This window comes from Protopterus annectens, chromosome 8.part0, assembly GCF_019279795.1.
Source record: "Protopterus annectens isolate FY-2018-M chromosome 8.part0, PAN1.0, whole genome shotgun sequence".
In the NCBI taxonomy this organism is placed as follows: domain Eukaryota; kingdom Metazoa; phylum Chordata; order Ceratodontiformes; family Protopteridae; genus Protopterus; species Protopterus annectens.
The window spans coordinates 784118679-784136711 of NC_056741.1; the positions used below are offsets into that span (position 1 = coordinate 784118679).

At 38.7% G+C, this 18033-nt stretch overlaps 1 protein-coding gene across 2 annotated transcripts in view; it reads right to left on the minus strand.

The window, feature by feature from the left end:
* The window catches only part of ZBTB41 (zinc finger and BTB domain containing 41), a 660593-nt gene that overhangs the window by 110963 nt on the left and 531597 nt on the right, over nt 1-18033 (minus strand). For both annotated transcript variants that reach the window (XM_044080254.1, XM_044080256.1), the window contains one exon: nt 11115-11220. In XM_044080254.1, the coding sequence (XP_043936189.1) occupies nt 11115-11220 (106 nt within the window). The remainder of the gene's footprint in view (nt 1-11114; nt 11221-18033) is intronic.

The window sequence follows — 18033 nt, forward strand, 5'->3', positions numbered from 1 at the left end:
AAACTAAGGTTCATTAATTTTGAATCTTGACATTAACCCAGTGGTCTGCAACCTAAAATATACTCTCACTATCCTACTTGATAAGTATTTCCTACTTACCACTACAAGAATAAGGAGCTCAGATTAAGCAGATGTTAACAGCTAAACAAAGAACTCAAGCAAAAGTTAAGATAGAAAGAAAAAAACTGGTTCACATCTGGAAGTCTGTCAACTCCTCACACTAAAGACAGAATGAAATACTGAAATAAAATGTGCTAAACAAGTTTTAGCCTGGTTAAAACAACAACAGTTACAATCCAAATAGAAAATCCTTGCAAAAAATAAAACTTCTCAAAGGTACTAAATCCCATCTATCCATATTCAGCAAACCTTATTGAACTACTCCATTACTGATCTGCTCATTTTTTCTCCAACTGAGCCCTTTTATTACGGCCAAGCCACTAACACAAACACATCACCCGCCCATTTAAGTAACCAATCACATCACAACTCTTCATCTTCATTTCATTTCACCATTAACCTACAAAATAAAAAAGCAAACAAAGATAGCTCCTTCATACTCTGAACTTTTACACAAACAGATTTTAAACATGCTTCTTTACACTGTTTAATTCCTTAACTGCAAAACGCCTTGCTTAGCTAGTAAAACTGCAATACTTCAAACACACTGTCTGAGGAAATCCACCATAACACCCATCCCAAAATACAAAACTCTGCAGTCTCATAAAATTCATCTAATCTTTCCCTCTACTATACGGTTTTAGAGAAAAGTAGTCTATAATCAACTAGCCTTCCACCTAGAGAAGCAGAACATCAGCTTAGAACACTGGCATGATTTTTGATCAGGATACAGGGCTATAACAACCCTTTGATCTGTTACAGACTTAGTCTTATGGAAATAGGGACAAAGTCAGATATCAGATTCTGTGTTTCCAGACCCATAAAAAACTTCTAACAGCATCAACCACCTTGTTTTACAAAACTAACTTCTCATCTCAGGATATGACCATCACACCTCTAAAATGATCACTGACTACCTGACCAGCTTCTTGTTCTAAGTCACGGTAAATACCTATTAAGCACATGTAAAGTTAACCTTGAATTCCTTCAAGAGCTTTTTAAGGTATTCTACTTTTCAGTCTGTATATCAGAACTTCTATAACCTTAACAGGGTCTATATTGTAATATCGACATCGTAAAATGTCGACTCTCACTTGTTCGACACGAAAATGTCGAACTCCAAGGTTCTCGAACAGCCAAATCATCAAGTTCTTTCCAACGGAAAGAAATCAGTTGGCCAAACACCAATGCCACACAAAAACAAACATATTTGCCCCCCACACCCCCCTATCTAAACATTCTAACTCCGAGACCGCACTACAGTCAGGGAAAGGGCAGGTATAACAGAACAGTCAACCGGCTACACAACTGTTTCATCAGCAACATCAAGAGTATTAGTTTTTTTTTTGCTAGAAATATACTCTGAGAGGTGACCACGGAAACGTTCATGCACCCCTTCTTGTACCTCAAGGAATATAAATATACGAATAATCCATAATGAACATTAGAATGTGTTTTGAATTGCACATACTCTATTAGGAAGTATCACTATATAGTGAGTGTTATGGTTGGGATACAACTTTAAATGCTTGATTGAGTTAAATTAGTTGACTCAACACGTGTTTGCTTTGTATAAAAAGCTTTAATTGAATGTGTTTTTGAATTTTAACAGTCTGATGAAGCTTATGTGAAAGCGCTTACCTGTGGCATGTTCCATTAAAACATTTATTATTTTAAATGGAGTCAGTTTGGTTTGCCTTACTAATTCATTATGGATTATTCGTATATTTATATTCCCTGAGGTACAAGAAGGGTGCATGAACATTTCCGTGGTCACCTCTCAGAGTATATTTCTAGTATTTTAAGTTATTATTTGCCAGCTGAGAGGTGTTTGTTCTACTGGGAGCTCGTACTTTATTTTTTCTGTCATTTGTTTTTTTTTTGGTTTGTTTTAAAACAAAACTCCGGCCACTCCTATAGTTTAACTCAATCCTTAGTTTTATGTTTTCCCTACAATATGGTTCCAGTATTGTGTAGGTACCAGAAACCTGTTTGTATTTTTTATAACTTTTATTTCCTTGCACTGGAATCATAGGAAGGGAAACCCACCTACTTTTTTATTTAAGCTCAACTTCTCACGTACTTCCCAGATTAATTTGTCTCTGCCTGCATTACAAATCACAGACACAGTTAAATCTGTAGTTTACCCTGTCAGGCACTGCTGTCAATCTTAGCTGGGCAATTAATCCTGCTAATGTCAGGAGCACAGCAGCTGATATAAAAAAAAAGACAGAAAGCTGTAGAACTGTATAACATATAAAACATTGATCTTAAATGCTCTTACTATTTCTTCACTAAATCTACTATGCTATGGCAAAAAGTTCCCAAGCTCTATGACATTTAGCACTGCCTTCCCTATCCAAAAATGGACTGCCATTGCTAACTATATACCATCATCAGAGCTCAGTCCTCCAGCTGCAATGTTGGACAAGTTGTGTAAGTACTTCAGAGACTCTTAAGAGGAACTCTCAGTCATTTCAGACATCCAGCATGAGTTTAGAGCTAAACACCCTGTTGACTCTGCATTTGTAATATCTAATTGACACAAACCGCATACTGTTCTGCACCTTTGATATCTGATTAAGGCATCAGACACTGTTAAGCTGCTCTTCTCTTCCTAGTAGGTTTGCAGATGACAGCATTAACTCAGACAAACACACACAGAGTCAGGATAACCAGGTATATCGCATCACATAACTACACAAGATTTTTCTCAGAACTCTTAAAATGAAAGCACTTAAAAGATTAGCTCTTGGTACCACAATACACTCAGTATACGTAAGTTAACTATGACAGCATTGCAAAGATGTCACTTCCATTTTGTATGCTGATGACATCATTCTTATTATGCATGGTGGCACTATACAACACTAGTAAAGAAAACAGTTTACAATTGGTCGAGTGTAAGTAGATGACGTTATACTTGTCGATTTCTGTTTCACAATACTAAATTTCCTGATCACTTTTTCTACAGAGAATCCCTGTTCTCTGCCAATGCGTTTTTTTTTCTCTCTGTGTGTCAACAACAATTCCAACAGTTTGGGCCTTTTCTTTTTTCCATGACTGAGCGACCATGCAGTTAGCATAAATAAGTAAATATGGTGTGGGGATGTGGGGTAAAAAAGTATTTCATTGTTGGTTTTATTAGGCTGATGCTTTAACCAGTCCGTTTTGTCTGGTCGAAGTTTCGACAGTTTGTTTTAATTTTAATCAAAGAAATGTTGTAGAGGCGCAGGAAATACTCCAAAGGACCTTTACTGAACATGAGTTCTTGCCAAGAATGCAAAGGACTTTCACTGAACTCCTAAAAAAAAAAAATGCAAAATTATTCTCCTTGGTCCTAAGGTTCTTCATTACTACATGGATGAGCTACTTTGGAAATAATAAAGCAATCAACATGGGGTACTGACATAAAGCACTAATTATGGCTCAGGTGAACTAGGCTCAATTAGCAATTTGGGAATCTGATAAACTGACAGGAAGGGATGGGCATGCCTATCTGCGGGGAGAGGATTAATTGGAAATGCTCCCTGAAGGAAGGCGTGATCCAATGAGGGGTGTGGACCTTGACGTGCTGTAGAACTCAGGGGTGGGAGAAATAAGGGTAGCTCATAACCCATCCCCAAGAAGCAGAAGCAGTTGCAGGCATCAATGTCCAGGATGCATGCTGGCCCCAGTTCACTCAGGGGAAAGTCCAGAAAAGGAAAGAAGGAATACGGACACCCAGTAATAGATGGGACAGAAGGAAGCAGGTGGGGGGGGGGGATAAATAAATGGAGATAATCTACATATTGTTTTGACTAACTACTGATCAAAACCTCAGCTTGAACAATCATATCCATTCTACCACATCTAAGGTGCAAAGGCCAGTGGAACACTATCACTTAAAGAACAATATCCCTCATTACTCTAGGCACTGTACTGCAGCAGTACTTTTGGTGTCAAGGATAACATACAACAAGTATACACTCACAGGGCTACAGCAAAGTCACTTGAACAGATTATCCAAAACTGCAATTCGATAGCCAACTCTGTGGCAGTAGCCCCTGACAGATGGCATTGATGAACTACACTGAGATAATTTAACACTTCAGATGACCCATCTAAGTTATGCTAATCTAACACTGGCATAAAAGCTAATTTATTAACAGAGCTTCAGTACTTAAAGAGCATGTTCAAAAGGTACACTCCCTCCAGACAGCTCAGGCCAACTGACAGTCTGGACAAAAAAAATGCAGTCAAAGTATATAAAGAAATGGGCCATGTACTACACAACTCCCAGTAGAAAAAGTGTATGAAGAACTGGGTCATGTACTAGGGAACTCCCAACCACCTAGTCTGTGCAGTGGACTGTACTACTTCAGATATAAAAAGGGGTTTGTCAATTAACTCAGAAGTAGCGTAAGATGCCAAAACTGTGATGTTACTTAATGATCCTAATCTCATCACAACTTATTAGCTGTCACTAACATAGTCTAAACCACCCAAATGTATCAATTACTTAAAGTGTTATTGCCACTGTTCACTTTGATATATGAAGTACAGTTATATTAGAAACTTTCTGAGTGTTGCAGTCCATGCTCCCTCCTTCCACCATCGTCCACCTCTCATACTTCCCTTTCTCTTCTCCCCCTTTTCTGAATGCTTCTTTTTTTTGGAGGTAGCCTCTTGGAGGACTTGGACAATGCTACAGCAGACCTAAACAAGGCTCACTCCCCTTTTCTGCCAGTGAACTTCTGGAGGAAACATTGTTGATGGTAGACTGTCCTTGGGCTAAACAGTGCACAGCAGGGAACAGCAATCTACATTGTACTCTGCTCCAAGGCAAAAAGATACTTACTGTGATGATCTTTGCGAGAAATTTTCTTAGCAGAGATCAGACAATTACTAACTTTCGTAGCAATTTGCAATGAACTACATTCTGTGTCCGATTACAATTACTCATCTAACAAATAATAAGGAAGTCAGCTATGGGGTACTTACTCATCCTCAGGAAGAGTGACTTCAGCTGACTGACAGACTACAAATGCTGTTCAGATATGACCACAACTTCTTCTTCTTTCGGAGGAACATAACTGCATGGCAAAAAAGATCTGAAAATGGCATCAGGCAACAACACATCCTTTGTACTGCGAATGTCCTTGTGCCGGAAGGAGGGTGATGGTCAAAGCCCAGGGGGAAGGAAGGGCTTTGAAAAACTGCCTGGGCTCTGGCCACCTACATGGTAGGAAATCCTAATACCGAAGACTGCAACAGTAAATAAATACTATAGTGAGCGTTCTGCTACTATATTTATTGTAGTCTGCATATAATAGAATCTGTCAAGTTTTTTACATTAAAAATTCTGTATAATTTGTTTAGTATTATTTCACAGCTTAGAGCTTGTTTTAATGTTTGTCAGTAACAACCCAATATAAACACTACTTTCGAATGTGTGAACTGTAGTGTTCTGATACCCAAGCTTAACAAGTACTGCTCCTACAAGGATGTTTGCTTCTTGTTTAAGAACTACTTATTAATAGAGAATTCACTGCAAACACAAATACAATCAGCCTATCCCCCTGTGCAATGATAGGGGCATTACTCAAGGATCAGTCCTAGGCTCCCTACTCTTCTCTTCGTTTCTTAATCATCGACCCAGGGAATTACACAACTTGAGCAAATCACACTGTTTTGGGATCTAAATTTCAACACAAAAGTACTAAGTCTCAACAAAATGACATTAAACTAATTTGGGACTGAATGCGCAAAAATAAACAGACATTAAATACCAAGAAATCCAAAGTGATGTTATTAGGCATTAATGGGATAATGGAAGGCAGGCATCAGTTCTGCCTGTAAAAACCCTGACCTACATCAGCCATAACTGCCATACATAACACATCCAAAACCCTTAACAAACTGCTTCGTCAATCAGTGTATTTTTTTACCAGATAATGAAATACAATTGCAAAATGTAGTCACACAGAGTGAGTAACTTTATAATGTTTTTTTTTTTTGCATAGGTTAAACACTCCTAATCAGTTATTATACTAAATTATCCTCAAAACGCTATCTCCTTCAAAGGACAGACAATAAAATACCAAGGTTTATACCTCTCAGCCCAATGTCATTGTCTTACAATAAGCAATGCTACTCTTTCCCAAATGAGGGAAGAGCTCCGTACTTCCTGTGTTGCCTGACCTTAAAAACTGATTAACAGACCCTACTGCCTTCCATCCAACTGACATTCTCAGGAATATTAATGCCCACCTATTAATTAAAACATCTTACACAGTAAAAGGAATTAAAAGATTACAAGATCAGTCTCCAAATTAGCACCTGAACACTGGAATAATACTAGCATCCCTCAGGTAGCTATCAAATGTTGGATGTGTAATGTGGCAGAAAGAGGTAATTGGGAACATTTGTTTTGAGAGTATAATGACTTGGCAGACTTTAACAATTCCCTACAAACTACTCTGTTAAAATAGCAGGTGAGCAAATTGCTGTAAATAAGGACATGATTTTTTTTTGAGCTGGGACACAGGATCTGAAATGCTTAGACATAGTAAGGCCTTGCTAAGTTTAACACTGGTGGCTGCCAAAAAATCAATTATTACAAAATGGAAATCAAACTCTAAGCCAATTTTATTTGAAGCAGGGAATACAGCAACAGAACTAAAAGAACAGAAAGTGGGATCGTTAGAAAATGGTAGAAGCAAATTACATAGAAAAAATGGGAAATGTGCGCAGTGGTGCAGTGGTTTGCATTATCGCCTCACAGCAAGAGGGTCTCCGGTTCGATTCTCGGCTGGGGTACCTTCTGTGCAGAGTCTTCATGTCCTTCCTGCATTCATGTGGGTTTCCTCCGGGTGCTGCAGTTTCCTCCGTTACAAAGACATGCATTTGGAACATTTCTCCCCGGGCCTCCACTGAGAATTGGCTTTGTTCCAAGTCGGACTTTCCTGATTAACAAATGTTAAATAAAATAAATACATAAAGTGGCTAGCCCTGCCACGGCATGCAGTCTGTGATCCATGTTCTCCTACCATTAGGATACTGTGCACCACTGTATACAACTCTTCCCCTGTAGGGCATCATGTAGAGTCTCCATTCTTTTGGTGAGTTGCTGCTCGATTCTTTTGGTGAGATGTTTTTCAGACGTGGAAGGAAATTAATAGAGACAAAGTGAAAACATGCAAACTCCAAATAGGCATTGGCCAGAGGTCATGATTGAAGCTTGTACCTTGTGCATGGGAGGCAAAAACCTTAACCATTATGCTAACCGGACTCTCTAGAATTACCCAAAACATCTTTAAAAATATTTAGGTGTAATTCTACAATGTAAAATACAACTTATAGCACCTACAAACAGCTTAAGTGCCATACAATATTAATATATATTTTTATAAAAATCTAATATTTCAAACCATGGTCATTGACAGAGACAAATGTGAAGTGCACACAAGGAGCAAAACGTTTTTTTTTTTTTTTTTTTTTGAGGTCTAAAAGGCAGCAGGACTTAAATGAGTTATGTAATGTTTGAGTGAGAAAGACTGGGTAGATTATAAGTGATGTATAAAGTTTGCAAATGTAAGTGTGTCAGTATGGTTTGTGTTGGTGTGGTTTGTTTTCATTCATATAAATGTATGATTGCTTATGTGGGAAGTGATGGTTTACTAAAGATGTTTCTTGTCTAAAAAAAGGCAAGATTTGAATAATGTATGTAATATTGCTTAGGTTATATGATATATACAGTAATATATGTGAAGTATAATGTTTATGTTAATATAGTTTGATTACTTTTATATGAATGTAAATTTGCCTGTGTCACAAGAGATAATTCAATAACGGCGTTTCAAAAAGAAAGAAAAAAAGAGCGAGATGTCTTGTACTTATCCAGATACAGTAGAGAATGTCAGGAAAAAAGCAACCATACACCACCAATAAGGAAAGGTAGGATGATGAAATTTATTTCAAATCTAAAACACTTATTTTTTTATATAAATTAGTTGTATAATATTAATAAATGCCCTTCATGACATGGAACTGATGGACTTTTCTACACATAAACCATACTACTGTGAAAAAACAGTATTCTTTATTGTGGCTTAAATAACAACAGCGTCCCAAGGTCAGCAGACAGACAGGGAGATAAATTATAATTCAGTGCCTGAGAAAAGTACTGGTGACTCTTCTTTTGGTCACCTTTACTCACTTTTGCAAGAAAAGCCTTAGTCAAATGGATGGAAGTAAAGAAAAAATCACTTTACCTTTACTCACTTTTGCAAGGAAATAGCATGGAAAACTAGGTGATGCAATACAGCTTTAATCAAAAAATTGAAAATTGATCAGTAATGGAAAAAGCACACGTGTCCCATCTCCCCTGACAAAGTGTAATTTTAGTGCCATCTTGTGGTTAATGGTGCAAATAGCAACACTTACTAATGCAAGAGCTACAGTATGAATCAAAGCAAACCCTATCAAACATGAAATGTATAAGATGCCAAAAACTGGACTGTCTAAAATCATAGAAAAATGTGTAAAAATATTGTAAGTGTCTGTATATACTTCTTACATGACCAAAATATAGAATAAAAAATATGAAATATAAATTAAAATGTATAGTGCAGATACTTTGGAAATAAAGCTCCAGTCTGGACCATCCACAAACACTCTTTATAATCTAATCTGTTTTGTAATGAAATTAAATCTGTCTGTTGATATATTTTGATTTTACATTTGTCTGATTTCATATCTTAATCAAGCTGCATTTAGCAATTTCTGATGTGCTTTGCCATATTGATATATTATCAATAACTAAAGTACATTAGATGATTTCTTACATCTAATGTCAATGATATCTTCTCTCACTATAACTCACAGGGCATATGACTTACATAAAATGCCACACTCAGTTTCAAACATCACCAGAACTTTCATACAAAAAGACTTAGAAGTGTTCTTGCTAGTGATATAAATGAACAAATGTTATACTGACCACAGGGACTGCAGCCTTTAACTTCCATATCAATAGTGGTTGTTTCTGTATCCCTCCTAGAATGTTTATGTTTGCTCAACATTTGTGATAAACTCATAGTGGCACAGTGGATAGCATTGTTACCTCACAGCAAGAGGTTTCCCGGTCCGATTCTCAGATGGGGTGCCTTCTGTTTTGCAGTCTGCATGTCCTCCCTGTGTTTGCATGGGTTTCCTCCAAGTACTCCAGTTTCCTCCCACATTCCAAAGATAAGCAGTAGGTGGATTAGACACTGTAAACTGGCCATATGTGTCAGTGTGTGGTGTGGAGGAACTATCGCAATAGGGATAGCCACCTGGCAGTGTAAACCTTGGCTCTAGATGACTGTCACTGTTGAAGTGACACCCCGATCCCATGTGCAAAAATGGGGGAAAAGGGGGGATTGTGGACGGATTATACCTTTTCAAAAAAGTAAATGTGGTAATTGCCATAACTGTTAATATCTTCATCTCTTAAGCACAAGGTACAAGACTTGATTCTGACCCCAGATTATTGGCTAGGATTAAATGGTCCTTCAGGGCAGTTAGGCTAGTATTCACCTATGTACATTGTTCTGACACAAAATAACTTAAATAGCGTTCCTAAAACAATACGGGCTAGAAAGACCATACCAAAAGAGATATGCTGAGCTGAGTTGGTACAACTTGATTAGAATAATGCAATAAATAAGTAAACAAGAGCAACCATGAAGTACAGGTTATAACATTTTAAACCTCTCTGTGCAAAGTTACACTGGAGATTAAGTTGACAGGCAAATTCATAAACATCGTTATACACAGAGTAGGTCTTGTATGGTTTAGAATGGCATACCAAAGCCCTTCTCGATTCACAAAGTTAAACAGTGGGGTAAGGTCCTGTATGCAGTCTTACCCCACTCTGTTGCCTCAGTATTCAAAACAATGGAGTACATATGCAAATGATCACTTTCCACCATGGTTTAAAATTCACACTGTAATATACAAATGTGTCTGGCCTGGCCTCATCCATATAACTTTCAGGAGAAGAACCACATACTGCCACAGTTTATTTAATGTTAGAGGAAGACACTAACTTACTCTTGGGTTGACGTGTTGCTCAGCATTACATAACTTAGCAACATCATGTGACAACTTTGTACATCCAGCCATCCACAACTCTTTTTTTCCCATTTTTGCATATTTTTTTAAATATACTTTTTCTTATAGAAAATTGCTACTTGCTCTGCTGTCTCTGTGGTGCAGGCTAACCTAGTGCCACAACCACACATGGCACCACCCTCAACAAGCTCCAGCCTATGCAAGTGCTTACTGCGCTGGATTTTCCTCACATTAGTACTGTATACTAATTTATCCTGCCATATAGTCATGGCAATGGTGGATGAAATTTTATAAACCACTCTCTCCTATGACTGCAGAGCAAGAAGCAGACTTGGTGTGCTTCTGTCCCTCAAAGCAGCTGGGCTACGTGGGAGCATAATGCACAGCTAATTAAAAGGACTCTGTATGATGGCACCTCCCACTTCCTAAAAGTAGCATGGTTCAAAGATAACATCACACACAATCCCGTTAATGGGATGTACAAAATGTTTACGAATAGTCCATCCCACCTTTATGCCATCTCAAGGGAGTTACAAATAACTGGTCACATTTCCTGAAAAAATGTGTGGGTTGTAGCAGAAATAGCAGACAAGGGCTGAGCATTTGCCAACATTCATTCAAAATCATAAATGCATATGAAAAAGTTGTCATAGTGTGCTATAAGGGCAGATTACAGTGATGTCCAGTGTTGCAGGCTATGGCAATCAGTACCAGACCTCCATCTTCAAGGAGACATTATGAGTGAACTGTTTCTGGTTTAAAGCAAAAGATTAATGACTACGAAGGAACTTACCTGAAACTTTAATTTACTTAGTATAATTTAATTCCATTGATACTAGCTGTCATTTCCATGCTGGCCCTCAACAGAGTATTTTACAAAAAGAATCAGTACTTACTTTTGCCAGATTTTTTCCCCAAGATGAACACTCCTGTAATGCACTGTGAGGTGATCTCTACGGCCAAAGCACTTGCCACATTCTTCGCATTGATGAGCCTTTTCTCCTAGAAAATAAATAGCAGGTAGAGTAAGGTATCTGAAGGAACTGCACAGTAGATAGTAAAAGCAGCAGTATGTTTTCCCGCTAGAAAATAAATAGCAGGTAATGTAAGCTATCTGAAGGATCAGCAGTGAAGATGTTAACTGTAGGAGCATTTTGAAACAACCACTATAATTTCGAATGCTCATATAGGCATATAGTTCACAAAAAATGAGAAGCAAAGGTTATTATCGCCAAGAACCTACCCCTTAACACAGAAAATATGAACGCTATAGGTCCTATCAACAAAACCAATCAAGAAGGCACTACGACGACACAATAATCACACTCTCTTAACTTTATTTCCCACATATTTATAGTCTTTCCTTGCTTACACTGGTCTAGCCTCACGGATTTCTTATGTCATTCATCAATTAACATAGACATATTTTATCGGAAATTTCATTCTATAGTTTCATTTACAGGCAAAATAATCACTTATTCCATATTACAGGTTAAAATACTTTCATGTTCTTATTTTTACTGTTTCATACTTATTTACATTTTAATCTAAATGCTACTTTATTTTTTATTTTTTGCACTTTCACTTCTGTCTTTCCATTCTATGTAAAATGTTAAATGACACCTTACAGCATTTAGTATTTTTGTGATCTAGTTGCGTTTGGCATGGATCATCTAGAAAGTGTCAGTGGACAAGTCTGCCTGCCTGTTACAAGCGAACGAATGCACAAACAAGCAAACACAATTAATATTTCAAGTCACATATAACAAATACATTCATGTTCTGGCAACTGAATGTACCCTGGTACTCAAGGTAAGTAGGGATGACAATTCCTGAGCTCCTTTCTGATGCTGTTTAAAGCCATGCTCCACTGCACATAATAAACACAAATATAATTTCTGGTTAAGCCTTCTGTTGTGACTTCCACTTCTGTTATTGCCACTAAGTAATGTTTTAATGTGTCATTTCAAATCTTCGGATGCATGTGCTTCCTGCCACACATCAGGTTAAATGAACACAACTTGCTCTCTGAGCACACAGTTTGCCCCCATTTACTCAACAAGTGATGCACAACTTAAAAGAAATTCATCCACAGAAAGGGGGTCGGACAGAAGGTAATAAGTACCAGCTACAAAAGTTCTACTCAAAGATTAACTGACACCGTGAGTACATATATACTCTCCAGTGGGTACATACTCAAAGATTAACTGACACAGTGAGTACATATATACTCTCCAGTGGGTACATACTCAAAGATTAACTGACACACTGAGTACATATATACTCTCCAGTGGGTACATACTCAAAGATTAACTGACACAGTGAGTACATATATACTCTCCAGTGGGTACATACTCAAAGATTAACTGACACAGTGAGTACATATATACTCTCCAGTGGGTACATACTCAAAGATTAACTGACACAGTGAGTACATATATACTCTCCAGTGGGTACATACTCAAAGATTAACTGACACAGTGAGTACATATATACTCTCCAGTGGGTACATACTCAAAGATTAACTGACACAGTGAGTACATATATACTCTCCAGTGGGTACAAGCTTAGAAGACTCTCACACAGCAAAAATGAAAACTCCAGAGAAATTAAAACCAAAGGAAAGCTTGAAGGCAAGGGCTCAAAAAGCAGAATCCTGAAACAATGAGATGTCAAAAGAGGCCTAACTCTTGGAATCAGGGTCTAAGCAGTAGTACTTGGTGATTGTGAAGACCCACTACCAAGTGGATGAAACACAAATGTCTGCAATAGAAATACCTCTGAAGCAAGCAATGGGAGAAATTCATACCCTAATGGGCAGATAGCAGCTGACAAAAAAAAACAAAAAAAAAAACAATGCAATTAGCAATCCAAAGAGTTTTTTAGCAGCTCTGAAGCTCTCTCTCCCAGAAGCAAATGAGATAAAACAGATGAGCCATCTTCCTGAACTCATGTACTCTCTTCAGATAAAACTGATAGTCTAATGGACCATTTCTTTCCTAATTTCTGCCTTGGAAATGAACAGGCTAGTAAAAGGATTAGTTAAAGACAATTTTAATACCACTTTCAGGAAAAAACATCAGTTGGCCTTAATAGACACAAAGTCATTATTAAACACAATAACGGTTCCCTGCAAATAAGGTCTGACATCACCATATTCTATGAGCACAGGTTATGGCCATCAAGAACAGCATATTTTAAAAGACAAATATCAGAACGGCTAAACCAGCAAGCTCAAGCAGAGGAAGAGCAAACCAGTCAATCATGAAATCCAAGTTCCACAGAGAAAATTGGTTCTTCAGATGATGGAAAATATGTAGAACCCTTACTGGGGACTGCCACATTCCTCCCCTCCACAAGTTCACAATGGGTAAAAACACCAATGCTGTGAACGATGACCTTGGCATAACTGACATGCATATCATACAATTGTCTCAGAAAGGTAAGAACAACCTGAAGTCTAATAGACTAAAGAAGCATAAGAAATCTCTCTGCCCAGAAGATCTCCTTCCATTCAGCAGAGTAATTCTGATAAGGAGAAGACTTTCTGGTGTATCAGTCACCTCTGAAACTCCTGCCAGGAAGTTAGGTGGGAGCAAAGCATTAAACCTAGGAGCAAGCTGCTTCTCAAACAGGGAGAGACACCCTTGACTTGTACTGTCATAGACCTTGGATCTTGAAATTACACTTTACTACTACGGGGCAACTAAAATATGCTTTACTTTTTTTCTCTACGATATTTGCCATTAGGCAATGAATAAAAGGAAACTGAAGGAATGAATACAAGAATCCCCCTTGCTATAAAATGGAAAATGTGTCCAATAACAATACCCCCTTTCTCTGCTGGGCTAAGAAGAAAAGGAGGGGGCAATATTCTCCCAAACAGTGAAAAGGCTGCACTCTGGGATTACCCACTCCCAAATAGACATTATCTGAAGAGAACTACTGGCTTGGTTTCAGGACACAAACTGGGCTGCACATGTAATATCTATGTGCAAGGTCCATTATTAGACAAGTGCACAGTCTCTGTCCAGAAGTTAAGAACATATCCCACCTTCCTTGTTTACATACCACATAGGCAATGTCAACCACACTACATACGTGTAAGGCCCTAGTGTCAGTTCTCCTTGCAGAGTCATCAGGGCAAGAAGCACTTCCCACAGAGCTTACTTGTGTATATGAACTTTTTTTTTAGGAGTCCATTTCCTCCAAACCGTACAAGAACCAAATTAGGTTTTTCACTTCATTAGTGAAGCATTGATCATCAAAATTTGTGATGTGGTTTAGGTCATTGCACAAAAGGGTCACTAGACCATTCCACTCACCTAGTGAAGAAAGAGTAAATAAAATGTATTCTGTTACAGCAAGGGGAGATTTACAATAAGACTGATTGAAGCTGTCCATCCGTCTGGTACCAGACAATTTATGAGTGCTTACTGATACTAAAATTACTTATATCACACTATCCAATGTACTCCGCGCCATTTCAGGTGTACAGATGGCACCATGATGATTGTGACCACAGCAAATCTAAATGTGTAAGAAGGTGTAACCCTGGACTCTCCAATGCCTCTTCCACATCTAGGCTGCCAGTTATAAACTGTTGTGAATACTCTGTGGCCAAAAACGGTGCCATGATAAAGGTGATTTTCATAGCATAAGTCTTCTCCTGGCTGTTGGACACCAAAAAGGCCTGTAAACATCGAAATGTCTAACTTTAGGGCACATCCAAGGAGTACGGTCATCAGAAGCCATTCTTCCAGGTAAGGGAACACAAGGGGGATCTTCCTCAAGCAAGATCTCTAACATAATGTCTAAGTAAGCAATCAGGTAGAAAAAGGCAGACAAAAAAAAGCATTCTGTACTGAAAGTGGTACTTATGTATGATGAATAAAAGGAACCCTCTGTGAAGACCTCATACAGCAAAGTACCACAAAATTTCTATTACATCCAAACCACACCACCCAGGCATACCCCCCTGATCAGTCATCCTCTGAAACCTGATGTACCAGATGACTTTGCAGATCTCTCCTGGGTTCAAGATGAGATGGAAGAAGGAAAAGACTTCCCATATCCCCTTCTGAAAAATAGGTCAGTGGGAGTAAAAACTGCAAGCCAAACTCTGATGGTTGGACAGTCTCAAGAGATACTCTGAGAACTACACTCTGGGCTTCTACATGAATCTCTGAGGAGAATGCCTGGTCACAGACCAGAGACTTTTCTAAGGGGAACCTAAAAGATCTAAAACATGCCTACTGTGATAAGGCATAGCTATCTAGGACAACATCAGGACCCCACTAGTCCTCAGTAATGGTTATCAGCACCAAGAAGAACTCAGAAAATTACTCTCCCACAGAAAGCCTTGGACTGTACTTAGGACTGTGGATCATGCCTTTCAACATCTTAGGGCATGAAATCCGAACAAAGCTTACAATAATGGGGGTGGGACCAAAGACACAAAAATAGGAACAGATTTTAAATATTGCTCTTAAAAATTAGGAAGTTGCTAGAATGACAGGATTTGTGTTGGCTTGCATTTTCTGAAGGATATGAAGTCTGAAACTCAAATGTATTTAATTACTTATTGACTTCAATCCTCAGCGATTTGCCAGAAAAACACAACTTTTATGAGGAACAGCCCAACTATATAAGGCAAAAATCTGGACATTCTGCAAAAATCTAGACAGTTGAAAAATATACTGTGAATTCTGAATCAGCATCAACTTCTGGGGGGGGGGGGATTTGTCAGTGCAGCCAAGGGTAGTAGAGTACCACTGACAATTCAGGTCCTGTTCTGTCTGCACAAGTGCTTCTTCTCTTCTGCTGGAAGCTTGCCTAGCCTGACAAAAGCTGCAGGGGTCTGGGAACAGGTTATAAATATATTCCAGTGTAATAAGGGTCTTCTTTTTTGGGGAGATCTTTAACCAAATCCTGGAAGGCCTTCCAAAGAGAACCTCCCCCTTAAATGAGATATCACAGATGTTTTTCCTGAGCTCATCCATAAAAGAGAACAGCCTTAGCTATGTCATCCTGTGTAAATCCATACCAGGGCCTGCCATCCTAGCACAATGTCACAGTGGTCAAAATTACACTGGGACATATGAAAGTCCACAACAGAAACCTAAGTAAGGTCTTTAACCAGCTCTTTCTTGACCCCATAATCAGGAAGGGCAGACAACTCTTCCAGTGCTTGATGCACTACGGAAGAAAGAAAGCTGTAGAGGTGAGACATATGGTTGAGGGACCTAAACTGCAATTTAGGTTTCCAGTTCTGCAGACTTTTAATCAGGTGCTAAAGTAGAAATAAGCTGAGATCACTGGATCTATGCTGGACCAAAGAAATCAAGCAGATGTCTGTCCTACAATGCTTAGGCAGGCTCTCTCTTCACTCATATGCAAGCTCATAAAAGCTCATAAAAATCATCTGCCTTCTTGAGATTAAAGGGAGTGATGCATGGATACTTTGTAAACTGCAAAGATGCTATCCAACAACACAGAATTCATGAGCAGGATGACCCAAAGCTTCTCTTCCTTCTTCTCCAGACATTCATTTAGATATTTCGGAGGGAAAAGCATGTGCCACCTGTCTGCAAGGGAGATCTTATCCAGAAGAAGCGACAAGGGGGAATGATCTCAATGTCCTTAGCCTTCTCTAAGATAAAGGCCCTTAGGAATCTCAGAATCCCCTTCCCAGGAAACAAAGGGAAAGGTACAAGCCCTCACAATCCCAGTTCGGGGAGCTCAACTTGACCTTTGTGAGGCTGTGCTTTTGTGTGTGTGTGTGTTTGTATACATGTGTGTGAAAGGTGAGACGTGAATGTCAGACAATGGAAAATCGGTGCTTGAGGTAGCACCTACCAACAGCAGCCCAGGTAATGGTGCTGGAATCAGACCATATTCCTTAAGGTAGCATTCCCCAACCACAAAAACAAGCCACACCAAAAGTTGAACAACTGCCTGACATCAACAGCCTGATCCTTAAACCATGGCAAAGAAGACTCTGATGGACTATCTTCAATCTGAGACACCAAACTCTGATGCATCCAGGACACAGTGAAGACCCATGAGACCAGTCCTTGGTCCAATCACTGTACATCTACTGGGGACACCTGAAGGACTACTCCTCAGTTGAAGGCTTTCAGGAATTTATATCATCTAACTTAAAGCCCAAAACATCGATAGCCAACATATCGAACTGCAGACATCGAATTCACAAACACCAAAAAACAAAAAAAAAATGCAGGAGGCATAAATATATTAACTCCAAGATCGCACTACAGTGCAGAAAGAGTCAGTTCTCCAATCCCCTTCTGTAAGGCATTCTCACAAAACTCCTTTTCTGTTGTCTTCTATTGTACAGTGTTTCTGTATTCAGTCTTCAAGTTTCATTATTTCTGCCACAAAATAGTTTTGTACGTTGATTAAATGACATGAACCAGCCTGCTGCAGATAAGTCCCAACTACTGAAATTGTGAAATGGGCACTGCTGATACTCCAAAAAAGCACCTCCACAAGGTGACTGCCAGGGCTGAACCTCTCTCTCTGTCCAAGGGTGGACAACGCCTGACATCTTGATAGGCGATAGGGAGTTGGCAGCATGCAAGACCATTCCAAAAAAACACAAAGCCAGGAAACCAAGAAAATTTTTAATAAAAATTTCTAACGCCTCGGCTCATTTGCCTTTGAAGAGTATACCATTACAAAAAAAAAACACAGCACTTTAAAAACCTATATCACTTATTACATTGTTCTATTAAATAATGTCTTTCGACTTTTCCCTGTTAGGGGTCACCACAGTGGAACTCCGGTCCGCTA